At 46.9% G+C, this 24,433-nt stretch overlaps 1 protein-coding gene across 5 annotated transcripts; it reads right to left on the bottom strand.

Moving 5' to 3' along the window:
* Window positions 1-6,204: 6,204 nt before the first annotated feature.
* CCDC71 (coiled-coil domain containing 71) lies at window positions 6,205-22,779 on the bottom strand. Of its 5 annotated transcripts, none has more exons than XM_081853685.1 (2): window positions 22,728-22,779; window positions 6,205-14,043 (listed from the first exon to the last, which is right to left on the bottom strand). In XM_081853685.1, the coding sequence occupies exon 2, from the start codon at window positions 13,980-13,982 to the stop codon at window positions 12,786-12,788; it is 1,197 nt and encodes a 398-aa protein (XP_081709811.1). In that variant the 5' UTR covers window positions 13,983-14,043; window positions 22,728-22,779; the 3' UTR covers window positions 6,205-12,785. The 5 variants fall into 5 exon arrangements, with proteins under 5 accessions (XP_081709811.1, XP_081709809.1, XP_081709808.1 ...); XM_081853683.1 differs by having other exon boundaries at window positions 22,692-22,779; XM_081853682.1 differs by having other exon boundaries at window positions 22,668-22,779.
* Window positions 22,780-24,433: the final 1,654 nt, after the last annotated feature.

The following is a 24,433-nucleotide window of genomic DNA, read 5'->3' on the forward strand; positions in this document are numbered from 1 at the left end:
TGGATCCCAGCCTGTAGTTGCATTTTTCCTTAAGTCAAATATATCTGCTTTCGAGACCCCATCCAGTTGAAAAAGCTTCTTGTGTTATTATTTTTGTGAGTGTTTTTAAACTGCTTTTGGTTGTTTTTATTATATTTTGGACATCGCCTTGGCATATATATATGTGGAAGGTGATTAGTAAACATTAACCTCACTGTACGAAACAGAAAATTGCCTCCCGACAGCCGGGGCTGTCAACAGACCCCAGGTTTCTTTGAAGGGGTTTTAAGAAAATGAGCAATCATTATCAGCAGGGTTGTAACAATTGGTTTTAAGCTCAGGAGCCAGATTTTCTAGGCACCAGCCTGGAAAATGGGAGATGGAACCTGAATGAACCAATGTCAGGAGGAAAATTTACATCTTGTGGCACTATAATTTTATTATTATTATTACAGCATAAACTTCTGTGGATGAGAGTGCATTTTATCAGATGCGTGAAGTTGTCGCAGGTGTGCATGTGCATCATATAATCTCTACACATACAAATATGGGGGGGGTGTGGAGTGGAAATTGCAAGCAGTGAGGAAAATAAAACACATTTCTGAAGTCCACTGATTCTATTTATCCTATACAGAATGTAGAGCAACACTGTGGAGACATATGGCTTCTATTACGTTTCTGAGCACAATTCAAAGTTTTGGTGCTGACTTTTAAAGCCCTAAACGGACTTCCGGGTTGGCGCCATCGGCAAATGGCGGACTCCCTCCGAGCTCCGGAGGGAGCCTGCTCGGCAGGGGCTGGGTTCTACCGTGCCGGCGACGCGGGGGCCCTCAAAAACCATGGGCGCTGAAACCCATGGGCATGGTGACTCGGCGGGCACCGCTTGCGCCCCCCCCGACCACGCGAAGGAGCCTTTTTAAAGGCTACGGAGCGGGTGACAGGGGGGTGGTGGTGCTGTGAGTCCTCCGCTTCCCCTGCCGAGTGAAGCCGCATGCCATTTGGCGGAGAGCGCTGACTTCTTCCATTGAAAATCTGGACTTAAAAGAATAACCCGTGAGTAATTGGAACTTGGATTAAAAAGGGGAACAAATTTTTTCTTAAATTCGGAACGAGCGGGGGAGGTGCAAAAAGGAAGTCAGCCTCCCCCCTGTTGTAGAGGAGCTAAAGCAAAGGACCTGACAACTAAGATCGAGTGCAACCTTTTTTTTTTGATAAAGTTATTAATTTCGCGATGGAAAATTATAAGCTGGGCTGGAGGAGAAAAGTGGAATGTGAATTAAAATACAACCCCCCCCCCCGAAAAACCCCGGGAGCGATCCGTGAGAGCGCCGGGAGAGGAGAAATAGAGGTTTTGACAGCTGTCAAAGGAGCTGCCAAAACTGAAGAACAAAAAGAGAACTTTGTTACGAGGACTTTGCTGGTTACATTTGTTACAAATTGGATATAAACTGTTTAAAACAAGGAATAATAAGTTACTTTGACTGGTGGGTGTGATCGGGAAGGAAACTGAGTTATTATAATCCCTCTAGAGGAGCTGTGGGTCATTACAAGTATTGCTGGCATGGAATTTGAATCGGACTTTTTATCTCCTGGGAAACTGCAGAAATGGAACACTATTTTGTCTACAGAGGTCTACACACTAAAGGAGACAATAGATTTATCTATTGAAGAATGGAAGGGACTTGACGTAATGTTTTGTTCCTGAATAACAAAGCCTCTGTAGAGGAATTACAAGCTTCTTGGAATTAGAACATTTGTGCAGGAGAGCAGGGGGGAAAAAAAAAGAGGAGAAGAGAGAACAACAAGAACAACAAGAATAACAAGAACTGGACAAAGTTGGAAGATAGACCCCTTCCAAGATTGGACATTCGAAATCAAAGATGACCAAAAGACGGCAAAGACTATTAAAAAGACGGCAAAGCGGACTGGTGAAGGACTATGGCTTAGATGTGGGAGCTCCAGGACGACAGTAGACATTGACGGACATTGGGAACGCAACCGGGAAAGGGGGGAGGGAAATTTGGAATCCAAAGGGTGTTAAATTACATTTTATTCTTTTTTCTATTTTTTTATGTTAATCTGTATTGTATACTAAAGAGGGGAACTCGTGGAAGGGAACAGGTCGATTTTAGGGGATGGGAAAATATTTTTTAAATTGGGTTAATGATAATAATTTTAAAACTTGGGGTAAGAATTTGCTGAATCTATTTGAAAGAATTGGAATACAAGAGGGGGAGGGGAGGGGAAGTCCTGGAAAGATGACATTGAAAATAAGGCCTTAAATTTGGATGTTTTTCTTTTCTGTTATATTTGAAAATTTTTAATAAATATTATTTAAAAAATAAAAATAAATAAAGCCCTAAACGGCCTTGGTCCAGTATATCTGAAGGAGCGTCTCCACCCTCATCATTCTACAGGACACTGAGGTCCAGCTCCGAGAGCCTTCTAGCGGTTCCCTCACTGCGAGAAGCCAAGTTACAGGGAACCAGGCAGAGGGCCTTCTCGGTAGTGGCACCCGCCCTGTGGAACGCCCTCCCACCAGATGTCAAAGAGAACAACAACTACCAGACTTTTAGAAGACATCTGAAGGCAGCCCTATTCAGAGAAGCTTTTAATGTTTGATGCATTACTGTATTTTAATATTTTGTTGGAAGCCGCCCAGAGTGGCTGGGGAAGCCCAGCCAGATGGGTGGGGTATAAATAATATATTTATTATTATTATTACATTGGTAGTTGAGAAGGTGAACGAACCATTTATGATGTGGCTGACTCAGCCACATCAACCATTATTTAATTCACCTGTTCACCTTCCAGAGTACAATATACGCCATTGTCCAAATGCCATCCACTTCAGCTGCCTAACTGCCTTAACACATAGACAACTTCAAGCAAGTTTATTAGGAAGAACGATTTCAATTTTCTGGATTAAAATGCGTTTAGCATAAATTTGTTTTTGCTTTGGCAATAAAGGTGTAAAAATCAAAAACTTAAAATCTAAATAATTGGCTATGCTCTCCCTCCATGCATAGAGGCAGAGCATAGCCTCCCAAATACCAGTTGTTGGAAGGCGCAGAAGGGAAAACAGCTCTTGGGTTCAGGTCCTGTTCTCGGGTTTCATCTGGGTGGCCCCAGGGAGAACAGGGATGCTGGAACAAATGGGCTGCTGGCCTGATCCAGGCTTTTCTTATTGCAAGCTTCATCAACATGATTGTGATTATTGCATTAACTGCAATGCAGCTACGACATTAAAGAGGCTATTACAGTTAGGAAACATACTGTGCCATATTGTTACCAGAGGACAAAACTGGGCAAATTAATGACACCAAATTGGAGGTTTCTTTATGGAAAATCCTCTGCTTACATGGTAGGAGATCTAGTAAGCCGTTATAATTTTACGAACGGTGATTCTTTCTAGAAGCCATCATTATGGCGAACCTTGCTATTCAGATGCAATCAATGTGCTATGTTATACTGCTTTGCGTTCTGCATTTCATAACTAAATCTTTCTCAGTTAGTAAAGAGAATAAATTTTCACCAGCTTGAGTCGTAGAAAACCTTTTTTTAAATAAGTAATATGTGTGTGCCTTGCGCTTCAAAAAGAAAAACTTTGCTTGGGGGAGGCCACCGGAAAACCAATTCATTTAAGAAAAATGAAGTCAGTGACTTTGAAGCTTAGGAATGGAAATCAGGGAATTTTGAGACAGGGCTTGATCTGCCATAAATTGGCCAACCCCCTTTAAAAAAAAAAAAAAAAAAAAACTGCTCTCCCGCAGCAAATCTAATGAGTGGGAGCTGCAACAAAATGTTGCAGTGCAGAGTGCTCAGGAGCCCCCTTTCCCTCTTCATCAGTAAGCCAGTTTCTGTGGCCATTATGCCCAGTACTCATTGGACTGCTTTTTTGGGGGGAGGCAGCCCTCCTTAGTTTCGTTCCCCCTAAAGAATTTCTGCAAATTTAAGGGTTACCCCAAGTATGCTGATGCCCCACACCCACCCTGTGCATGGCTGCTGCTCCTTGGCCTACGTAAGACACAACACTCAGGCCTGAATCTGAATTAGAATGGTGATAGAAGCCTATTTGCCAGTACAATTTGGCCTATCCCTACATACGAAAGCCCAATGAAGGCAAACATAAAAGTATGCTTACTAATAATACTTGGGAGCCCCCTTATGCCTGAGGAGCAATGGGTGTACTTTTTATAGCTGGGGGGGGGGCATTCTTTTCTGTTAAGGGCTGCATTACCTTAAGGAAGCGGTTTTTCACTATTCTGAAAGTCCATGGCTCCCTTGATCAACTATATTCTTTCTGCACCTCCAGTTACATGACCCTTTGCCTGCAGAGCCAGCAGCCCCTCAGCCTTTTTTGAATACCCTCCCTTGTGGAGTGTTCCCTCAGCCGCCTGTCCTCTCCTCTCCTTGGGAGTCCTCTGGGCAGCTGCCACCACTGCCCTTGGTCTCTGAGCCACTTCCCACCCCACACACGCACCCCAAAGAGAGGTGCCTCTTCACGCCACCCCACAGAGGCCTAGGAAGAGGACGCCTCCAGCCTTAGTGGCCCGACGTAGACTGGCCAAAGGTGAATGTGAGAACAGCACCTTACCCATCTTGGGAGACAGCAGCGGGCACTGCCAGGCCAGCATGGCAGAAAGGCTGCCCTACGGTGCCAGGCACTCAGCTCCCAGGCAGGCCTTGCACACAGCAAGCACCAGAAAGGCCAGCATGGCGCCTGACTGCCCAGCCTCCCACTTGTCCATCCATTCCCATCCGCAAAGGTTGGCAGACTGGCTAGCTGGGCTCCCCCACCCACCTGCTTGCTTATTCCGAGGCCGCCTCAGCTCCTGGCAACCAGCACCCGCTGGCCAGCCCCAGAGGCACCAGTCACTTGGGGAGTTTGTAGCCAGGGCTCCTGCAACAAACAACCACACAAGCCTTTGGGAGGCAGAGATGTGAGAGGGCATCAGAGGAGGGAGGGAAGGGAAGGGAAGGGAAGGGAAGAGAGGTAGAAGTCATTGTTGCCTGTGGTATCCCGACTATAATTTGAGGCACCCCAGGGTGCCACGGCACACTGGTTGGAAACCATTGCCTTAAGGGTATAGTCTACCAGGGAAAGCTCCATACCATCTGTGGGAAGGACTGGTGCCAATGGACAGGCCTGTCCTCTTTGTCCTTTCTACCACCTACATTTTTCTTTCTGAGGTCTTTCCTTCTTCCTCCTCCTCGTCAAGCCATCTGGTTGCCCATCCCTGTTCTACACTAGGTAAAGGTAAAGGAACCCCTGACCATTAGGTCCAGTCGTGGCCAACTCTGGGGTTGCGGCGCTCATCTCGCTTTATTGGCCGAAGGAGCCGGTGTACAGCTTCCGGGTCATGTGGCCAGCATGACTAAGCCGCTTCTGGTGAACCAGAGCAGCGCACGGAAACGCCTTTTACCTTCCCGCCGGAGCGGTACCTATTTATCTACTTGCACTTGGATGTGCTTTTGAACTGCTAGGTTGGCAGGAGCAGGGACCGAGGAACCGTAGCTCACCCCGTTGCGGGGATTCGAACCGCCGACCTTCTGATCGGCAAGTCCTAGGCTCTGTGGTTTAACCCACAGCGCCACCCGCGTCTACACTACAGAACAGCAAAGCTTATCAATAAACCAGTGCGGAATTGGGTCCCTTTCAATAACACCCAATTAAATGTGTCTGCATCTATCAATGTAGAATTGGGCATCACTCATCTGAGAAATCCTAAGCATTAAGGGTTTCAGCAAACCATCCCTTTACATCCATCCATTGTTGCAAGGAGGAGACAGGAAGGCTAATGTGAGGGGAACCTGTGGTCCTGCAGGACACCAGCTCCCATCAGCTCGGCCAGCATGCTCAATGGTCAGGGATGGTGGGAGCTATAGCCTATCAACAGCTGAAGGGCCACAGGTCCCCTGCCTCTGGAGTAATGGACCATTTGCAGTTGTGTTCCTGCTTCTTAGGGTGGTTTCTTCCTCAAACAGGCACTAGAACTGAGGAGCTTCTTCTCCCCCACAGATGTGTGTATCAATTGTGGCTCAAGATATGTGAACTGGGGACCAATGAATTATCTACATTTGCCTCCACTGCATGTGACTGATATTAAGAACACAATTGGGTAGTTTCTCTGCAACCCAAGACTCTCACCCCCATCTCGCCTCAGTTTTCAACATCTCCAAAGGACAAAAGGACTTTAAAAAGACAAGACAGACACAGTAAGCTGGGTTTTGAAGCACCATATTTTATGTAGAATGGCAGAGCGGGGGTCATCTGCTACAATTCCAAAACCAAGGAAAGAAAACTTTCACTTCATTTAAAAAATAAAAGACAGGTCGGGTTTTTTTGTTCGCTTTCCCTCCTTGGTGAAAACATAATACTCAAAAAGTCACCTCGTGTCACGCGAGGCTGTTCCAAAAATATACAAACACTGAAACCGGGAACGGTGGGCTGGCTGCATATGTAACATCAAAACAGAGAACTTCAGAAAGTGTCCTGCACAAAGAAATTGAATGGGAGAGAAATCTGCTCTTGCGAGGCAGCCAGGTGGTGGTTCAAACCCATAATACCAAAGTGTTCTGTTTGCTTCTCCTCCCACATAGTGCCAGGGAGTCATAGATGAGAAGTAACCAATGGCCAGAGAAAAATATATGTCTATATAATGTTATATCAAGGTTTACAACACGTTGGAAAAATGGCGGGTGGCCACAAGTTCAGGGCTGGAGATGAGATCCACTTCCATGAAAGGACACCAGGTTTGTGCTTGGCAATGTAGAAACGTTGAGAAGGGCCGCCACACACACACAATACCTTGTGCTGGCCCTGCCGTAGTCTGGCTGGCAGAATCTAGCTACTCTGCAGGTGGCGTCTACCAGGAAAGACAGCATCCGAAACACAAAGGACCAAGGAGAGAGTCGTGGTGTGCTACATAAACGAAGGCCGCCTCTGTGGCTCCCATGTCCTTCGGGCGCAAAAGGGTACAATTCAAAGTGCTTTGCATATGGAGACCGGCAGAGGCAGAGAGACAGCCGGGAGACACAGTGCTTTTTCAATGCCTTGTGTTTTAACAACTGTTTCCACAGACCCTCCCCGTTCCAGGCACTGGCGTAGCAGCAATACCCTGTCTGAGCGATAGGAAGAAAAACAGGGGGAAGGGATATTTCCAGACCATCGTTCTCCACAGAGAGAGCTCCCCAAGGGCCTGCCCATGACATTTTAGCACTTCCGATCCCTGCTGGCACAGCCACAGCGAAGCGTTTCGCACGACTGGTGGGGATCGGTCTGGGTCCTGCAAACCATGCGGGGAAGGTGACTGGTCTTTGGCTTCATCCACCACCTCCAATCTACTCTGGTAGGAAACGCATACCAAGGGAAGCAGGAAGGAGGCAGGTTGGCCATGCCCAATCGCCTCCCAACTCCCAAAGACAAGGTTGCGCAATGAGAAGCATGGGGTTCACCCACAAAAACAGGGGAAGATTCTTAAAGCAACAGGAGCCCCTTAGAATCCTCGCACATGACTGCAGGTAGGGAGGCTGCACAGAGTGGTACATGCAAAAGCTCCCTTCTTGCAAATGGTGGGGCTGGTCAATGCGGCCCCAAGCACACTATGGGCGTAGCCAGGATGTATGTTTTTTGGGGGTAGGCCACCCACCTGCCTGGCTCAGTCTAGCAGATTCAGAATGAAATGTCCCAACAGATGTCTTAAATCGCTGTCTTTGGACCCCACGCTCAGAAAAAAAGCTGTCAAAACCTTTCTACAATTTCTACTTTTAGTTAACTATTTTTATTTCTTTACTTGATGTGGGGGGGGGGCAGCTGCCCCCCTGGCTATGCCCATGACTCACACTGGAATGCGTGCGCAGTTTGAGTGAGCAGGGCTGCAGTCCCCCCCCCCCCCACAAAGCAGAACTAGCCTGTCACAAGAGACTAAGAATAGGAGACTGAGCAGCTAAGTGCGTGTAATATCTTGTAAGTACTCCTAATCCCGCTTCCTTCTTCCAGGTGTCCGTACCCACTCAGCCGCAGCATTTATTCACTTTTATCGCATCCAGAGCCTCCACATGCCCAGCAAGCCAAGAGGGCATGAAGCATGTTCTCAGCTTACAAATACACTTGCTAACTCCCAACCACAGGGCGCACAGAATTGGTAATCCCTTATAAAATGCAAGCGTCATGAAGCACGGCTCAATCCGAGACCATTCGGATGCATGCTTTCTGGTACTGGAGCTGTGGAATTGCAAGTAGCGCTGGACAGAACCTCACCTGCCCCTTCCAATTGCCTCTCTCCCCCAAAAGGCACTCAATACCGTGCAGAAGTGAATCCAGCGATCACCTCTAAGTGAACAAAAGCCTTTCAAGCCCAGAGATCCAAGTATGCGAGGGCTCAGTCGACGACGCAAAAGAGCCATCCTGGGAAATCTCAAGCTGATTCAGCTTAGGAAATCGCAGGGTGGAGGAACAGGACAGTGCAGACAGCTGCCCGGGACCCAAAGATGAAAGCTCTGAGTAGTCATTGCCAGATAGCCACAGGCGTGCTCCCCTATGGGAGGTTGGAGATCACCACATACGTCAACGTGTGACGTCGTCTCATACCTAGCATCCAACGCATTATAATTACTCTCTAAGGTCACTTTCCCTAAAATTAATCTTCCCCTGTACCCAAAGATTCTTTTGAAACTGGGATGCTGGGGCTGGCCCTGTGACCTAGCGGACATGGACACATGTAAAAAAGCACCCGCAGGTCAGTGGTAGAGAATCTGCTTTCCATGCAACCCCAGCATCTTCAGCTAAAAAGGAAACAGGGCTTGGGAAAAGACCCTTGCCTGAGTGAGACTCTGGACAACCAGCACCAGTCCGAAGAGAGAATACTTGGCAGATAGACATATAGGATAGATCTAAGGAAAGCAGATCTATTGTGAAGCTTTAGCGCGTGAGGGTGGCTACTCCAAAGACACCTGGAAACTGAGTAGCAGAGGTTGCATGCATGAGCTGAGCGCTGGCCCCATTTCCCCGTGCCCAAAATTAGGTGGCACTCTTGATGGCGGAGGTCTACAAGCACTTTTGGCACCAGTCCCGTTTTTAAGCATCCGCCACAAGACATGGCCTCCCCTCTTAGCATTCTTTTAAGTAATAAGATCGTTTTAGTTGAGAAAGCTTGCTACTGAAGCAGCGAGCAACTGGGGGTCATCACAGGTTCTCCCCCACTTCAGCTGATGGGCATTAAGGGGCTCGGGGAATTCTTCCCATGCAAGAGACCATTCATCTCCTCGCACTAACTTATTGCAGTGAACTACGTGGGCTTCTCAAGCATCAACCAGGGAGAGGAAACATTACAGGCTAAGTAGATGTGACCATTGTAAAGGCACAAAAAGCTATCTAGATTCCTGCTTAAGTTTTCTTTAGAGTTATATCTTTACGGGGCTAAGTGCCATGATGCTAGTGTCTTTTGGGAACAGAACGCTTGGCTGCAGCAGATTGAAAACCTGCTTCCTAGAAGACCTTCTTGACCTCGTCCCTGGGGGTTCCCCGAGCCTAAATGAAAGAGCTTTCATCTTGCGCTATTCATAAACTGCTTAATGCGTTACACTACCTTTCCAGGCTAATTTTAACATTGCAAAACCAAAAGGAGAGGTTGAGCCACAACAAATAAACTCAAAATTGATGGCTTATCCATATAAGCAAACTGCCTGATGAATTTCCATTTAAAAAAATCCTTTTCCTTTTCAGGTGAGAAAGAACTCTCTGATAGTAAGAGCTGCTCGACGGTGGAACAAAGCACCTTGGAAGGTGGCAGATTATCCTGCATTGGAAATTTTTAAACAGGGGTTGGGTGGCCATCTGTCAGGAATCCTTTAGTTGTGATTCCTGTGTTGAAGGGGATCAGACTAGATGATCCTTGGGGTTCCTATTCTATACCAGGCTGAGACCTTGTCTATTGTTGGGGTTTTTTGTGTTTTTTTGCTTTCTGTTTCTTTTTACAGCTCTCAGCCCAGGACATTTACAGAGGGACTTGGTACACACACATGTACACATCCAGCCAATCTCACATTTGGTATTTAGGGCAAAGAGGGCTAATCTCCCTTTACTGCCTGCAAACAGGTTATAGAGCCTCATTTAATTGCCATTTATGTTGCTATCTCTGTTCCTCTTATCGATCCAAGGTATTTGTTCAGCCAGATGTTGTGGAAACTTCAACTCCCACCAGCCCCTAGCAGCACGGCCAATGGTCAAGAATGTTGGGAGTTGCAGTCCAACAACATCTGGGGTGTGTGTGTCAGAGTTTCCCCCTCCATGCTGTAATAACTGTTCCTTCCTTAAGAACACAATCCAGGTACGCAGAGTTTTGTGAGTTGGCCAAGAATTCCCTTGGCAAGCCGTAACTCCTCCAACGAAAACGACAAACCCTCAAGGGCACTTGAGCAGGTGGAAGTCACACAGTTGAAGCCAGACTATGCTCCTATGCAGTTGTGAGTACAACAGGTGCACAAATCAAGAACCAAGGCTTCACCAAAAGCTGTTCCGGGAGGAAAACAGTCTCCTCTAGAAGCAGATTTGTTTGTGTACTGATGCACCCAACTGCCACCCAGTCACGACTTTGCCAGGCACTTGGTGTGAGTGTGCACACGCACACGAATGACATCATCAAGAAACTTGCCCCTAGCACATTCCCTATTGGAAGAGCAGAACAGACAGGATTTCCTACAAATTCATTGAGAAGAAAGCTCTTAAAGCATCTACAGCAGCTTGGTGGAAGGGGGGGGGAGGTCCCCCCGTTTTCCTTTTGCCCTACCAGCAAGATAAATACCTAACTCAGAAGAGATTGCAGAAAGGAAAGATATTATCCTTTGGAGAGAATGTTTTCTGAAAGCAGCTTAACTGGGGCAGGCCAAATGCTGGAGCTGTAGTCGGAAGAGGCTAGATTTTCTCCTTGCCTTAACTGAGAGGAGACGCTCAAACCTCGAGACCCCCAACCCCAATGGAAAGATGCCAAGCAGCAACTTAGATGAGCCGCTGTGCTAAAAGCAAAGATTGTCCCAGCATAGACGTGAGAAGGCAGATTTCCAGAATGATGGTCCTGGCAGCTCTGCAAAGTCAGAGCATCTGCCAATGGCTCGTGGAGAAGATCACCCACCCTCCACCACAGTGGTTCAACAGGTTTAAAACAAGCTTAGGTTTGCAAACGTGGCACAAATTTGAAGCATACTCTTCTTAAAATACTGGAGGTACCGGCAAGGATAAGAACATTTAAAACAGTGGTTCTCAACTTTGGGTCCTCAGATGTTTTTGGCCTACAACTCCCATGATCCCTCGCTCACAGTACCAGTGGTCAGGGATGATGGGAATTGTAGGCCAAAAGCATCCGGGGACCCAAGGTTGACAAAGGCTGCTTTAAAGGCTCGCAGGCCAGAAGCCTCTGCTGTGGTTGGACTAGATGACTAGGTCCCTTCCAAGTCTGCAATGCTAGGATTCCAGGATTCTTTTTGCAACAAGAATCACGTCCAGTCACTTCTACATCAGGCCCGAAAACCTCATTACCTTACTGCAGCAGGATACACCTGGGTACATTCAGATGCCCAATGGCTGTAGGTCAGACATACTAAAATGTCTGGTGGCAGAAACGTTCCAACAATTGCACTAGAAAATATTTATCATAAGCAGCCACAGGTTCTTTTTAAAAAAAAAAACAAAAAAACTAAAGAGAGGGGAGGGTCAATTCCACTATGGTTTGCTAAGTTGCCCTTTGGAGAATAAAACACAGGACACAGGAAAATGGCTGGCAAGCAGAGCCCCCCATGAACTCTAGATCTTCAGAAGGGGCTTCCACAGAGAGGCGCCCTTCCTGCCCACTATGGCACTAACTTGGCACTAAATTATGAGGCACCCTTTTCTGCTTGCTTGGGGCGTGCCAGGGGCCTTGGTCTGTCCTCCCTTGCTACTTTTTTCATATGCAAAGTCTCCCTATTTGGGGGCAACCCTCCTCCCTAAATATCCCCTTTCCTCTGCCACTGCCTCATGGTCTGCTGGGATTAAAAAATCGGGTCAAGCGAAGGGACGAGGGCACCGGAGAAAGCAAACGTTTTCTCCTTCCCTTTCTATAAACTCTCCCGGCTGATGTGCAATCTTTATCCCCCCAATCAGATCTATAAGGTGGTGGCGTGGGCAGCAAGCAGGAGCCAGCGGGTGGTAAAGGGCAGCCAGCCACTCAGATTTACAGCCAAGGGAGGCAACACTGCAGACAGGCAAAGGCCTTCCATTAAACAATCTAGCAACAAATTGGAGAGAAAAGCTTTTGAAACCAACTTGGGGGGTGGGGGGCAATGAAGAAGGGATCACATTCTGACAGCCCTTGGGCAATGCATGTATGTGAGTCCGTAGATATTTATATTTAATAATAAGTATATAAAATATGATCAAATCAAAACCAAGTAGGTTTACAGGTTTGTTTGCTTTTAAAAAAAAAGAAAAGTAAAATATCACAGTACACCAATCGTCCCCAGTGCCACCACATCCCAGATGTGTGCTCTGCCATGTCGAAAAAAGCATGGTAGAAAAGTGTTCTAGAGGAAGGCTAATGCTCTGCGCCTTATATCTATCAGGATGAAGGCTCGGAGGCCTCTTTAAAAGTTTTTTTTTATAATATATAATCCAACAGTTGCCCAACTCTGCAGAACTCGCCCCAGCCACTAGTGACAGGCCTGAGGACTGCAAACGTGGATATCCTCATCAACTCCCCCCGCAAGAGGCCTGCAGTCTGCTTGATGGCGCCTGCAGTCGTGGCCCTGCGGCTCCAACTTCTCCGAGCCCCTCAAGGGACGCTGCGGGAGTGAGGCAACGGCTGGATTCTGATGACAGGGGACAGATTCACCCGGAGGATCTTCTGTGCTCTCCTCCGCAACTCGTCATCGGAAGAGCTGTTCACCTTGATTGCCCGGAACTTCAGCAGGTTCAAGGTCGCGGACGCCATATCCGGTTTGCCAGGAGGCGAGACGGGAGTCGTTTTCTTCCTGTGCGGCAACTCCTTCCCCTCCTCCGCTCTTTTCCTCTTCTGCTCGGCCGTCTCCTGGCGGCTGCCGCCACTTCTCCGTTCCGTTTTGGCTGCGGGCGGCTCCTTCGTCCTGGATGTCCCAGTACTGCAGCTCTGGGAAGGGCTTCCGGAAAGCCGGCCGTTCAGAACCCCGGAGGCTTTGCAAGCGTTGCTCTCCTGCAGAACGCCACCCTTGGGTCCTTTCACGAGGCTCACCGCCAGAGCGCCAGAGTCCGGTCCTTTTTTCGCCGCATGCCTATACCCTTTGGGGTCCAACTGACCGGGTGGCATTTTAGTAGCTTTGATGGCTGGAGGCTGCCTGGACGCCCCAGCTGCCTTGAGGAGCTTAAGGTCCGAGGGCGAAATCCCAAGGCGCCCTTGTTCACATTTGGACTCCAGGCAGGAGGCTGTGGCTTTCAAAGGGACCAAGGCTTCCAGCACAACAGACAGTCTCATGGCCGGGTAGACACCAGGGTACAAGTGAGCAGGGAAGCCCACAGCAGACGCATTCGATGTGCCTGAGCGTGTCCGTTTCAAAGAGTTCAATAGGAGGTTGGTGGAATTACTGCTCTTCGGCAATGGCTTTTCAGAGTCTTTGGGAGAACGTACAGTAACACCTGCTAAGGGGCCAGGTACCTTTGCCACGACTGCGGTGCTTCGGGCCGGAGCCTTTGCGGATTCCGAAATAGGGGCAGCTGCTTTTGAAGTGTCCGGAATGCTGTCTTTTGCCTGGCCGGGCATACGGGCAGTACATGACATGTACCCATAAACGTCTTTGCTTCTGAGGATGGTGGGCTGGTAGCCTTCCTCCCTGAGGCCTTGGAGAAAAGCTACCAGCTGGGTCTCTGTGTCAGACAGGTCCCTGGACATGGGGTTGAACACTCGCAGAGCTTCTTCCAAGGCCTTCTGTCCTGCGGAGGAGATCCTTGACCACGAATGGACGGCTTTTTCTTCCGCATTGTCCGCCTCAACATTCATGGCATTAGGCTAGCGGTAACTTCTTAGGGGTCCAAACCACGTGGAAGCCAATGCAGGTCACCTCAAATGAAAAGGGGGAAAAAGGCAGTTAACTTAGAGCCCGAGAAACAGACAAATACAGGGTATTTTTTTTCTTGTGTGGAGGCTCTCAATGCCCCGAGATACCTCTGCAGTGAGTTAGCCTTACCTTTCAAGAGCACAAGGCCTACAATCACAAGGAGTCAACTCTGCCAGAACGCCATTGACCGAATAAGCACATTATAGCAAAGCTGCAGAGGACACAGAACTGCCTGAATTTAAGAAAAACTTAAACCTAAACCAGAACTGTATACCATTTAGCAAGTTGCGTCTCCCCCCTTCCCCAAAGAATTGTATCAGCCACAGATGTAATTTTAAGAAGCTAGTCTAAATTTCAGAATGCTACCACAGCTGCCCAAAACTACCCCAAAAAGGCGAGCTCGGAGCAGAGAACTTCCTGTCCCATCACTGGACTCACATTCTTTTATGTTAACACTTTTTCATGATTCAGCAGGCCATAATCCTAAAGAGATGCTCGCACAGCATCTTTAATAGATCATTGCAAACCTTTCCCCTGCTCTAAGTCTCAAAACATGTCATAAAGCAGTGCCTGCATCTTCCATTTTGGTCTATAGGTGTTCCAAAACAAATGTCTAAGTAATTTCTTATGTTCAAACAAATCAACCCTGCCTTATCATCATCTTAAGCAAAGACTATTTCAAGGAAGTTGTTCCGAAGATTCTATTGACCACCCACCCACCCCAATCACAATTAAGGCTTTGTTCTTCCTTTTGATTCTACGGAGGTACAGGGGGACATTCTGATTCCCGTTGCTGATAGCAGAGGAAAGAGAGAAAAAGGTTGATAGGGCAATAGGTTGCCAGGAGATCAAGGTGCAAGCTGACTAGGTAAAAAGGTGCTGGCGTGAGGGTGACTCAAACGAAACACACACTTTTTCATTAATACACACGGCACCTTCATCATCTGGCCCATATTTTGTTCATAAGTAACTTATTTTTTGAGCATGTGCTCTCTTGAGCACTTATATTCTGTCATTTCTTTATTATTTATTTCAGGGGTCTCCAAGCTTTCCTTGCCTCGGGCCAGTGTCTCCAGCAACAATTGCACTGCGGGCCGGAGGGTGGGGGAGCGCGTGCCCATACGCACAAGCTATTTCCGGCGCACTTTCAGGTTGGAGGCGCACTGGAAATAGCTTATGCGCATGGCACGGGCCTCCTCCGACCCGGAAGTGGGTCCCTGCGCCACGCCGGTAAGAGCGGGTGGCAGCAGGTGGCAGTTGCCGCGGGCCGGAAAAACGAGTCCCTCGGGCCTTATCCGGCCCCAGGGCTATAGGTTGGTGACCCCTGATTTATTTCATAAAATTTATACACCCCTTGTTTGTTAACAAACAAAAACCCCTCAATGCGGTTTTACAAAAAGATAAAACAGTAAAATCCAGAAAATCACGCTTCCCCTGTGCAGGCCACACCATCCTGCGATTATATTTCAATCAGGTAAAGAAATAGGCTTGTGCATCAAGAATAGCTCTGCCAATCTCACAATGAGTCAAATTTCTCATCATAATGCCTGAGGGAACGCTTGGGGAGATACTCGCGCTCAGAAACAGCTGGGATGCCACTCAAAACACTTATCTATTTGATTGCATTCTTAATAAGTCTACTGAAGTTTAGGGCCCAGCAGCAACCAGGCCATATTACATATCATGTCCTAGTCACGGTGCAAATACAGTGGTGCCCCGCAAGACGAACACCTCGCAAGACGGAAAACCCGCTAGACGAAAGGGTTTTCCGTTTTGGAGGCGCTTCGCAAAACGAATTTCCCTATGGGCTTGCTTTGCAAGACGAAAATGTCTTGCAAGTTCCTGCGGGTCGTTTCCCCTCCCCCCCTTTCCTAAGGCGCTAAGCCGCTTATCAGCTGATCCGCTGATAAGCCGCTTAACAGCTGATCGCTAAAAGCCGCTAAACCGCTAATAGCGCTAATCCGCTAAGCTGTCAATGGGCTTGCTTCGCAAGACGAAGAGCCTCACGGAACGGATTAATTTCGTCTTGCGAGGCACCACTGTACAGGAAAATAATTTCATCGACGATGCCTCCCCCCAAATCCAAACAGTCTTAAGAAGAAGATAGCCAGCCAACGGAGTTCAGGAACACCTGGAACAAAGGTTTAAGTTTCAAAGATGTGGAAACACCTGTTGCGCACCTGAGAATCATGGACACTCCAGCATGACAAGTCTGAAAAGTGAAGAGAGCACTACGAGCATGGATGAGACCTCCCCCCCACCCCCATAATACATACTGATGGTTAAGGACTCTGTGCCCAATTCTAACCAAGTCAGGACCACTTCTTTCCTTCGGTTCTTAAGTGATGCATTTGACTCTAATCAATTTACTGGTTTGGTCCTATATAGGTAGCAACCAGCTTCCAAATTCATGTTCCAATTCTACCATGAACTAGTTCAGACGCACAACTTACAAAGTCCATTTAAGATAAAACACTTAGAGATGTGAAGGCCTTGTGGGAAAGAGAAAAATTCAGGGCGGGAAAGAGGACGGGTTTTCTCCAAGCCTTTCTGTTTTGTTTTTCTGAAAAATGTCCAACTATGAGAGGTGGAGAAACTTGTTTCAATCCAGGCAAGCTTTCAGTGTTTTGTAAGTCCATTATAAATATGGTGACAAATGTGAAGAAGCAGAAACTGATATGGAAATGCTTTATGTCTGCTTGACATTGTTGAGGACTGGAGGGTCATATTCAATATTAGTCCTCCTCAAGAGTAGATGATCCAATGAAGTTGATGAACATTGCTAACTTAGGTTCATCAATTTCAATGGGGCTACTCTACGTTGAATATATAATCATTTTCTTTCTACCATACTGATGTTTTCTCCTGTTTGGCTGGATTTGTTGCCTGTTCTTCATACACTGGTAAAATGACAGAGTTGCTGGATTCCTTAAGTGTGAACTGAATTGTACCGTTAACAACCATTTGTACATGTTTGTGACTTCTTTTTTTAACATGGCTGCCACACAGCTGTGCCTTGTGAAAATCCGGCCTTGGTGACTAAATTGCATCTTATCTGATGTGCAGAAAATCCAAAGAGAGGTTTGGCTTAATTGAGCTTCCATTCAGCAGTTAGGATTGGATTTCCACAAAGCACGGCCACGGAACAACAAGAAAAGCCCTCGGATCCGAGGCAATTAATCGGTATACAATACGCTCAAGATATTTGGGAACGAGCCCTTACTCTTTGAACTGTGACTCTTGGACCCGGATAAAACAGATTCAAATATGCTGGTTTCATAGCCCCGTACCTGGTTGGTTACTTGATGTTTATATAACCTTCTGGCAATATTGCTGCTTGGGAGTCCTTGCAGTTTCAAGGGCATTTGAACCACAAAGATAAACACTGCACACTTTCAGCAATGTGAGCTGCCACAACAGCTGGAGCGATCACTTGAAAAATGGGAAATTCAAAGGTTGTGAAGGCAACCCTGACTGCGCCTTTGAAAGAAACTCCACTCCAAGCCCAGAGGCCAAACCTAAGAAGACATCTGTATAATGGACATTTGCTTGCCCACTGCAGTGAAGGAGCACTGCTATCAACCTCTGAATCTAGGAAGCTAGCTTATACTTACATTTGGGGGGGGGTACAGTATATTATTTTGGCTGTTTTTCGTATTTTGCTGTTAGATCCGATTATGAACTGTAAGGTGATTGTTTAATTTGATCAAATATTTCTTAATGGGATGCTTTCGTTAACTTGCTGCTCAAATTTTCTTATATTTTGTAACTTGTGAATTATGTAATTTTCATCCCGCGAGCCTCCTTGACAATATTGATCGTGGAAAGACAGCATGCAAATAGATGATACTAGGCCAAACCACTCGTCCTTCTAACTGATTGTTGTTGTTTCTGCTGATTTAATGGTTTACTTATTGTCTATATAAGATATTCTGGTTTTGAATGTTTTACGTTTTATTATGTTTTTATATATGCTGTAAGCCACCCAGAGTGGCTGGGGAACCTAGCCAGATGGGCGGGATATAAATAGTAAAAATTAGTAGTAGTAGTAGTACTACAGTGGTACCTCAGGTTAAGAATTTAATTCGTTCTGGAGGACCGTTCTTAACCTGAAACTGTTCTTAACCTGAGGTACCACTTTAGCTAATGGGGTCTCCCGCTGCCGCCGCACAATTTCTGTTCTCATCCTGAAGCAAAGTTCTTAACCCAAGGTACTATTTCTGGGTTAGTGGAGTCTGTAACCTGAAGCGCCTGTAACCCGAGGTACCACTGTAGTAGTAGTAGTACAGTGGTGCCCCGCAAGACGGACGCCTCGCAAGACGGAAAACCCGCTAGACGAAAGGGTTTTCCGTTTTGGAGGCGCTTCGCAAAACGAATTTCCCTATGGGCTTGCTTCGCAAGACGAAAATGTCTTGCGAGTTCCTGCGGGTTCCCCCCTCCCCCCCCTTTTCCTAATCCGCTAAGCCGCTTATCCGCTTATCCGCTAAACCGCTAATAGCGCTAATCCGCTAAGCTGTCAATGGGCTTGCTTCGCAAGACGAAAAAACCGCTATACGAAGAGCCTCACGGAACGGATTAATTTCGTCTTGCGAGGCACCACTGTAGTAGTAGTAGTAGTATCATCATCTATACTGACTGGCAGTAGCTGGTTTCAGAATGGCCATTCCCAGCCTTGCCTGGAGATGCTGGGGACCTTCCGAATGCAAAAACACACACTCTACTGCTAAGCTGTGGCCCCTCAGTTTAGCCAGTGGCAGAAACTAGCAAGGCAAAATCCATCTGCTGTACTAATGCTCCCCTACCCCACAGACCCTTTTGAAGGCTGTGTAGGCACCGTACAGGGACGCGGGTGGCGCTGTGGGTTAAACCACAGAGCCTAGGACTTGCCGATCAGAAGGTCGGCGGTTTGAATCCCCGTGATGGGGTGAGCTCCCGTTGCTCGGTCCCAGCTCCTGCCAACCTAGCAGTTCGAAAGCACGTCAAAGTGCAAGTAGATAAATAGGGATCGCTCCGGCGGGAAGGTAAACGGCGTTTCCATGCGCTGCTCTGGTTCGCCAGAAGTGGCTTAGTCATGCTGGCCACATGACTCATGTGCACCGGCTCCCTCGGCCAATAAAGCGAGATGAGCGCTGCAACCCCAGAGTCAGCCACGACTGGACCTAATGGTCAGGGGTCCCTTTACCTTTACTAGGCACCGTACATTTACAGCACATGACTTCCCCCATCCTGAGACTTGTCGTTTCCCCCTTGCATTGCTACAGCTCCCAACACCCTTGAATGATTAGTTCCCAGGATTATTTGGGGGAAGTCATGTGTTTCAAATGTATGGTGCTTACACAGCCTAAGTCAGGGGGCGGCAACCTAAGGCCCACAGGCCACAATCGGCCCATGGGGGTCGTTTAACCGGCCCCCAAGCCGAGCTGCCCACTCGGCAAGTCCCCGCACGCTGCGCTAAACCGCCGCACCGCAGGGACGCACTTCCGCTGCGCCGGAAATCGCGTCTGCGCAGACGCAGGAAATCGCAGATGCGCGGGCACGATCCGGCCCACGGAGGGATCTCTGCTGGAATGAACCGGCCCAGGCGAGGTAAACCTTGCAGAAGCCCTATTCACACACATCCGGCCCTAGACTAGTTAGTATCTTTAGCTGTCCTCACATACACAAACCTCTCTCGAGTGACAAGCCATGTATCCCTCCGAGGCAACGATACCATGGCCAATGTTTCACTACCTATAATGCTATTTTTTTAAAGCGCTATCTAATCTCCTGCAAAGGCCACTGAATTATCCACGAGTATCTCGCAGCTACAGAACTTCCCGCCTCTAAATATCTGTCCATGCCTGAGTTTTCTGCAATGCCTGGGAGAATTTAGCGGGCATGAGGTAGCATTTTTTTTAAAAAGCTCACTCTTATAATTTACAGTGCCCCATTCTTTCAAAGGAGCAGTCCAGGCTGGCTCAGAATACAAGGAAGGCGGCAGGGGACATAAGCCATTTAGAACTGGCATAAAAGGAACCATAAGAGAATCTCATTTGTAAGAATCAGAAGAGAATCGTATTCTACTTCTAAACAGAAATATTTCCACACGCCTTCTGAAAGATTATAGAGGCTCTGGAGGGAGTTTGACAGCTGCAAGGCCACCACCAAGAAAGCCCTGTTTCTTCAAGAGCACCTGTATGAACATCATAGGTAGCTCAGTCGGTAGAGCAGGAGACTCTTGATCTCAGGGTCATAGGTTTGAGCCCCAGGTTGGGCAAAAGACTCCTGCACTGCAGGGGGTTGGGCTAGATATCCTCATGGTCCCTTCCAGCTCTCTGATTCTCCCTTCAAGGAGCTCAGGTAAGTATCAATGGGGAGCTCACTTCATGTGACAGATTAGTCTGAGAGATGGTGGCTGCATTCAAAAAAGCACTTTATCCTGTTTTCCGTGTGCTTCCTTGCCTGATTAATTTCTGCATTAGATGTAATCTTTCACTTCCGGGTTGGCGCCATCGCCGAATGGCGGACTCCCTCCGAGCTCCGGAGGGAGCCTGCTCGGCAGGGGCTGGGTCCTGCCGCGCCGGCGACGCGGGGACCCCTAAAAACCATGGGCGCTGAAACCCATGGACATGGTGACTCGGCTGGCACCTTTTGAGCCCCCCCCGACCCGCGAAGGAGCCTTTTTAAAGGCTGCGGAACGGGTGACGGGGGGGGGGTGCTTTGAGTCCTCCGCTTCCCCTGCCGAGCGAAGCCGCATGCCATTCGACGGAGAGCGCTGACTTCTTCTATTGGAAATTTGGACTTAAAAGCATAACCCGTGAGTAATCGGAACTTGGATTAAAAAAGGCGAGAAATTTTTAAAGAATTCGGAACGAGCGGGGGAGGCGTAAAAAGGAAGTCAGCCCCCCCCCCCCGTTGTAGAGCAGCTAAAGTAAAGGACTTAACATCTAAGATTGAGCGCAACCCTATTTTGATAAAGTTATGAAATTTCGCGAGGGAAAATTATAAGACTGAGCTGGAGGAGAAAAGTGGAATTTAATCAAAAAGCAAACCCCCCCCCCCGGAACCTGGGAGCGCTTTAGTTAGAGCTCCGGGAGAAGACAAGGAGAGGTTTTGACAGCTGTCAAAGAGCTGTCAAAGCAGAAGAACAAAAATGAGAACTTTGTTACGAGGACTTTGCCGGTTATATTTGTTACAAATTGGATACAAAATGTTTAAAACAAGGAATATTAAGTTACTTTGACTGGTGGACGGGATCTGGAAGGGAACTGAGTTATTACAATCCACCTAGAGGAGCCGAGGGTTATTACAAGTTGTTGGCATCGAATTTGACTGAACTTTTTATCTCCTGGGAAACTGCAGAAATGGAACACTATTTTGGCTACAGAGGTTTCCACACTAAAGTAGACAATAGACTTATCTATTGAAGAATGGAAGGGACTTGGCATCATGTTTCGTTCCTGAATAACAGAGCCTCTGCAGTGGAATTTAGAAGCTTTTGGAATTAGAACATTTGTGCAGGAAAACAGGAAAAGAAAGAGAGAGATTAACAAGAACAACAAGAATAATAAGAATTGGACAAAGTTGGAAGTGGGAACATTTGGGACATCCAGATTTGAAAGGTTTAAGAAATAAAATTGGAGTTTTTACTCCCAAGTATATAAAAATCTGGATGGAAAAAATGGGCCTTTTTGAGATAGACTCCTTCCAAGATTGGACATTTAAAATTAAAGAAGACTGGTAAAGGACTATGGTTTAAATAAGTGTGGGAGCTCCAGGAAGACATCAGATGTTGATTAATATGGGGAACGCAACCAGGAAAAGGGGGAGGGAAATTTGGAATCCAAAGGGTGTAAAATCATATTTTATTTTATTATATTTTAATCTACTATGTATATTAAAGGGGGGAACGCGTGGAAGGGAATAGGTCGATCTTAGGAGATAGGAAAATATTTTTAAATTGGGTTAATGATAATAAGGTTGAAATTTGGGATAATAAATTGCTGAATTTATTTGTAAGAATTGGAATATAAGAGGGGGAGGGGAGGGGAAGTCCTGGAAAGATGTTACGGAAAATAAGATCTTAAATTTGGATGTTTTTTTTTATATTGTTATAATTGGAAACTTTTAATAAATATTATTTAAAAAAAAAATAGATGTAATCTTTCACACAACGTAAAAGCCATTTGTGGAATCCAGCGGAAGTTAAGCACTCAATTCTGTGTTGCTTCCGGGGGGGACGGGACCATTTGCAACACAATTAACTTGGAAATCACAGTTTGCACTAGAACTCCACATGATAAAATCTGAGGCAGTATCCTGGCATACAGTTATTTTCTGCCGTATAAAATTTCGTGTGACATGGCAGCACAACACTCAAAAAGCCATAGTTCCATAACACGACAGGTACTACGGTGTGAAACTAACGTTAGAGATCAGGACAGAAGTGCTAGAACATTATAGCCAGGAAAACTATTGCGATAAGCCCCATGTCTGAACGCAGGCTATGTCTTAGAAAAATAGTTTCACATTCTGCTGAAGCTATAGCATTCCTGATGGGGGGCCATCCAGCCTCTGCTTAAAACCTCTAAAAAAGTAAAGCACACCATTTCTCAAACAAGTCTCCTTGCTTGCCAAACAGTCTGTACCATCATCTAGCTTTTACTATCTACCGGTATGTGATGGCCCTGATGTGAAGGTGGCTATACCATACTGCCTTTTCTCCATGTTAGCTATACCCAACTCCTTCGCAACCTTTTCATAGAATCATAGAATCCTAGAGTTGGAAGAGACCACAAGGGCCATCGAGTCCAACCCCCTGCCAAGCAGGAAACACCATCAGAGCACTTCTGACATATGGTTGTCAAGCCTCTGCTTAAAGACCTCCAAAGAAGGAGACTCCACCACACTCCTTGGCAGCAAATTCCACTGTCGAACAGCTCTTTTCTTCTAGGGCTTTGGTCTCCAGACCCCGTGTTAGAAACTCAGGTATATAGGCCAAACGCCAAATGGAACCTTAAACCTAGGCTACGGTTGCCGCAACAGAATGTCTAGGCGCCATTTTTTCTTTCAATGAGATCTATTATTATTCATTTCTATGCTGCTTTGTATTTTAAAGAGTGTTAGGGAAATTCCTAGGGTTCCTTCCTTGGAGTAGACAGCCAAAACCTTCTGAGGAAAGAGGAGCCAGGTACAGTGGTGCCCCGCAAGACGAACGCCTCGCAAGACGGAAAACCCGCTAGACGAAAGGGTTTTCCGTTTTGGAGGCGCTTCACAAAATGAATTTCCCTATGGGCTTGCTTCGCAAGACGAAAACGTCTTGCGAGTCCCTGCGGGTTTTTTCCCCTTTCCTAAGCCGCTAAGCCGCTTATCAGCTGTTCCGCTGATAAGCCGCTAAACCGCTAATCTGCTAAGCTGTCAATGGGCTTGCTTCGCAAGACGAAAAAACCGCTATACGAAGAGCCTAACGGAACGGATTAATTTCATCTTGCGAGGCACCACTGTACACAAGGTAGGCTCAACGGAGATTTATTCATCATTAAGACAGTGCCAAATGGTCAGCCACAATGCTATTGCCACAAGCATGGTCTGACCTCAATGCATGCCCTTCAGCTTTTCTTATATACTCCTCTTCTATCAGGTAAATACATGTGCAATCCTCATGCCCATGTCATTTATGCAATACTATTGGCTAAAGCAATGCGTGAACAGATTGTGGACACTCTGCCTGGCCTTCCAATTGGACACACCATTTTTTGAGTTGTCTTCTCCTCAGAAATTCCTACTACCTTATTAAGGTGTCGTCCTCAATCATTCCTTTTCAGCAGGTTTTGGCTTGCACATTCTGTTACCTATCCCTCCCAAACTTGTCCTTGGCAATTCTCCTTGTTTGTGAGAACTCCTTGTCATTACATTCCAATAAATTTTCCTCCTCTTATCTGGCCATCTATTAATCTCCTATTAAAGAACATAATTGCTAAGGCAAGGTTCTTGCTGTTTACGGACACTGCTTTTGACAAGCAGTTCTGACTCTTAAGCATAGGCGGCAATTTTGATTTTAACTACTTCTATATATGTATTCATAACACTATACATCATATATAGATGATATACCATATATCATAACATATATTCAAAGTGTTGGTGCTGACCTTTAAAACCCTAAATGGCCTCAGCCCAGTATACTTGAAGGAGTGTCTCCACGCCCATCGTTCAGCCCAGACACTGAGGTCCAGCTCCGAGGGCCTTCTAGCAGTTCCCTCCTTGTGAGAAGTTACAGGGAACCAGGTAGAGGGGCCTTATTGGTGGTGGCGCCCGCCCTTTGGAACACCCTCCCACCAGATGTCAAGGAAATAAACAAGTATCTGACTTTTAGAAGACTTCAGAAGGCAGCCTGTTTAGGGAAGTTTTTTAA

The sequence above is a fragment of the Podarcis erhardii genome (assembly GCF_964252035.2).
Source record: "Podarcis erhardii genome assembly, chromosome: 2".
NCBI classification, from domain to species: Eukaryota; Metazoa; Chordata; class Lepidosauria; order Squamata; family Lacertidae; genus Podarcis; species Podarcis erhardii.

What these genes read in the sequence shown, in the direction of transcription:
- CCDC71 (XM_081853685.1), bottom strand. Translation starts at nt 13,982, where the DNA reads ATGAATGTTGAGGCGGACAATGCGGAAGAAAAAGCCGTCCATTCGTGG.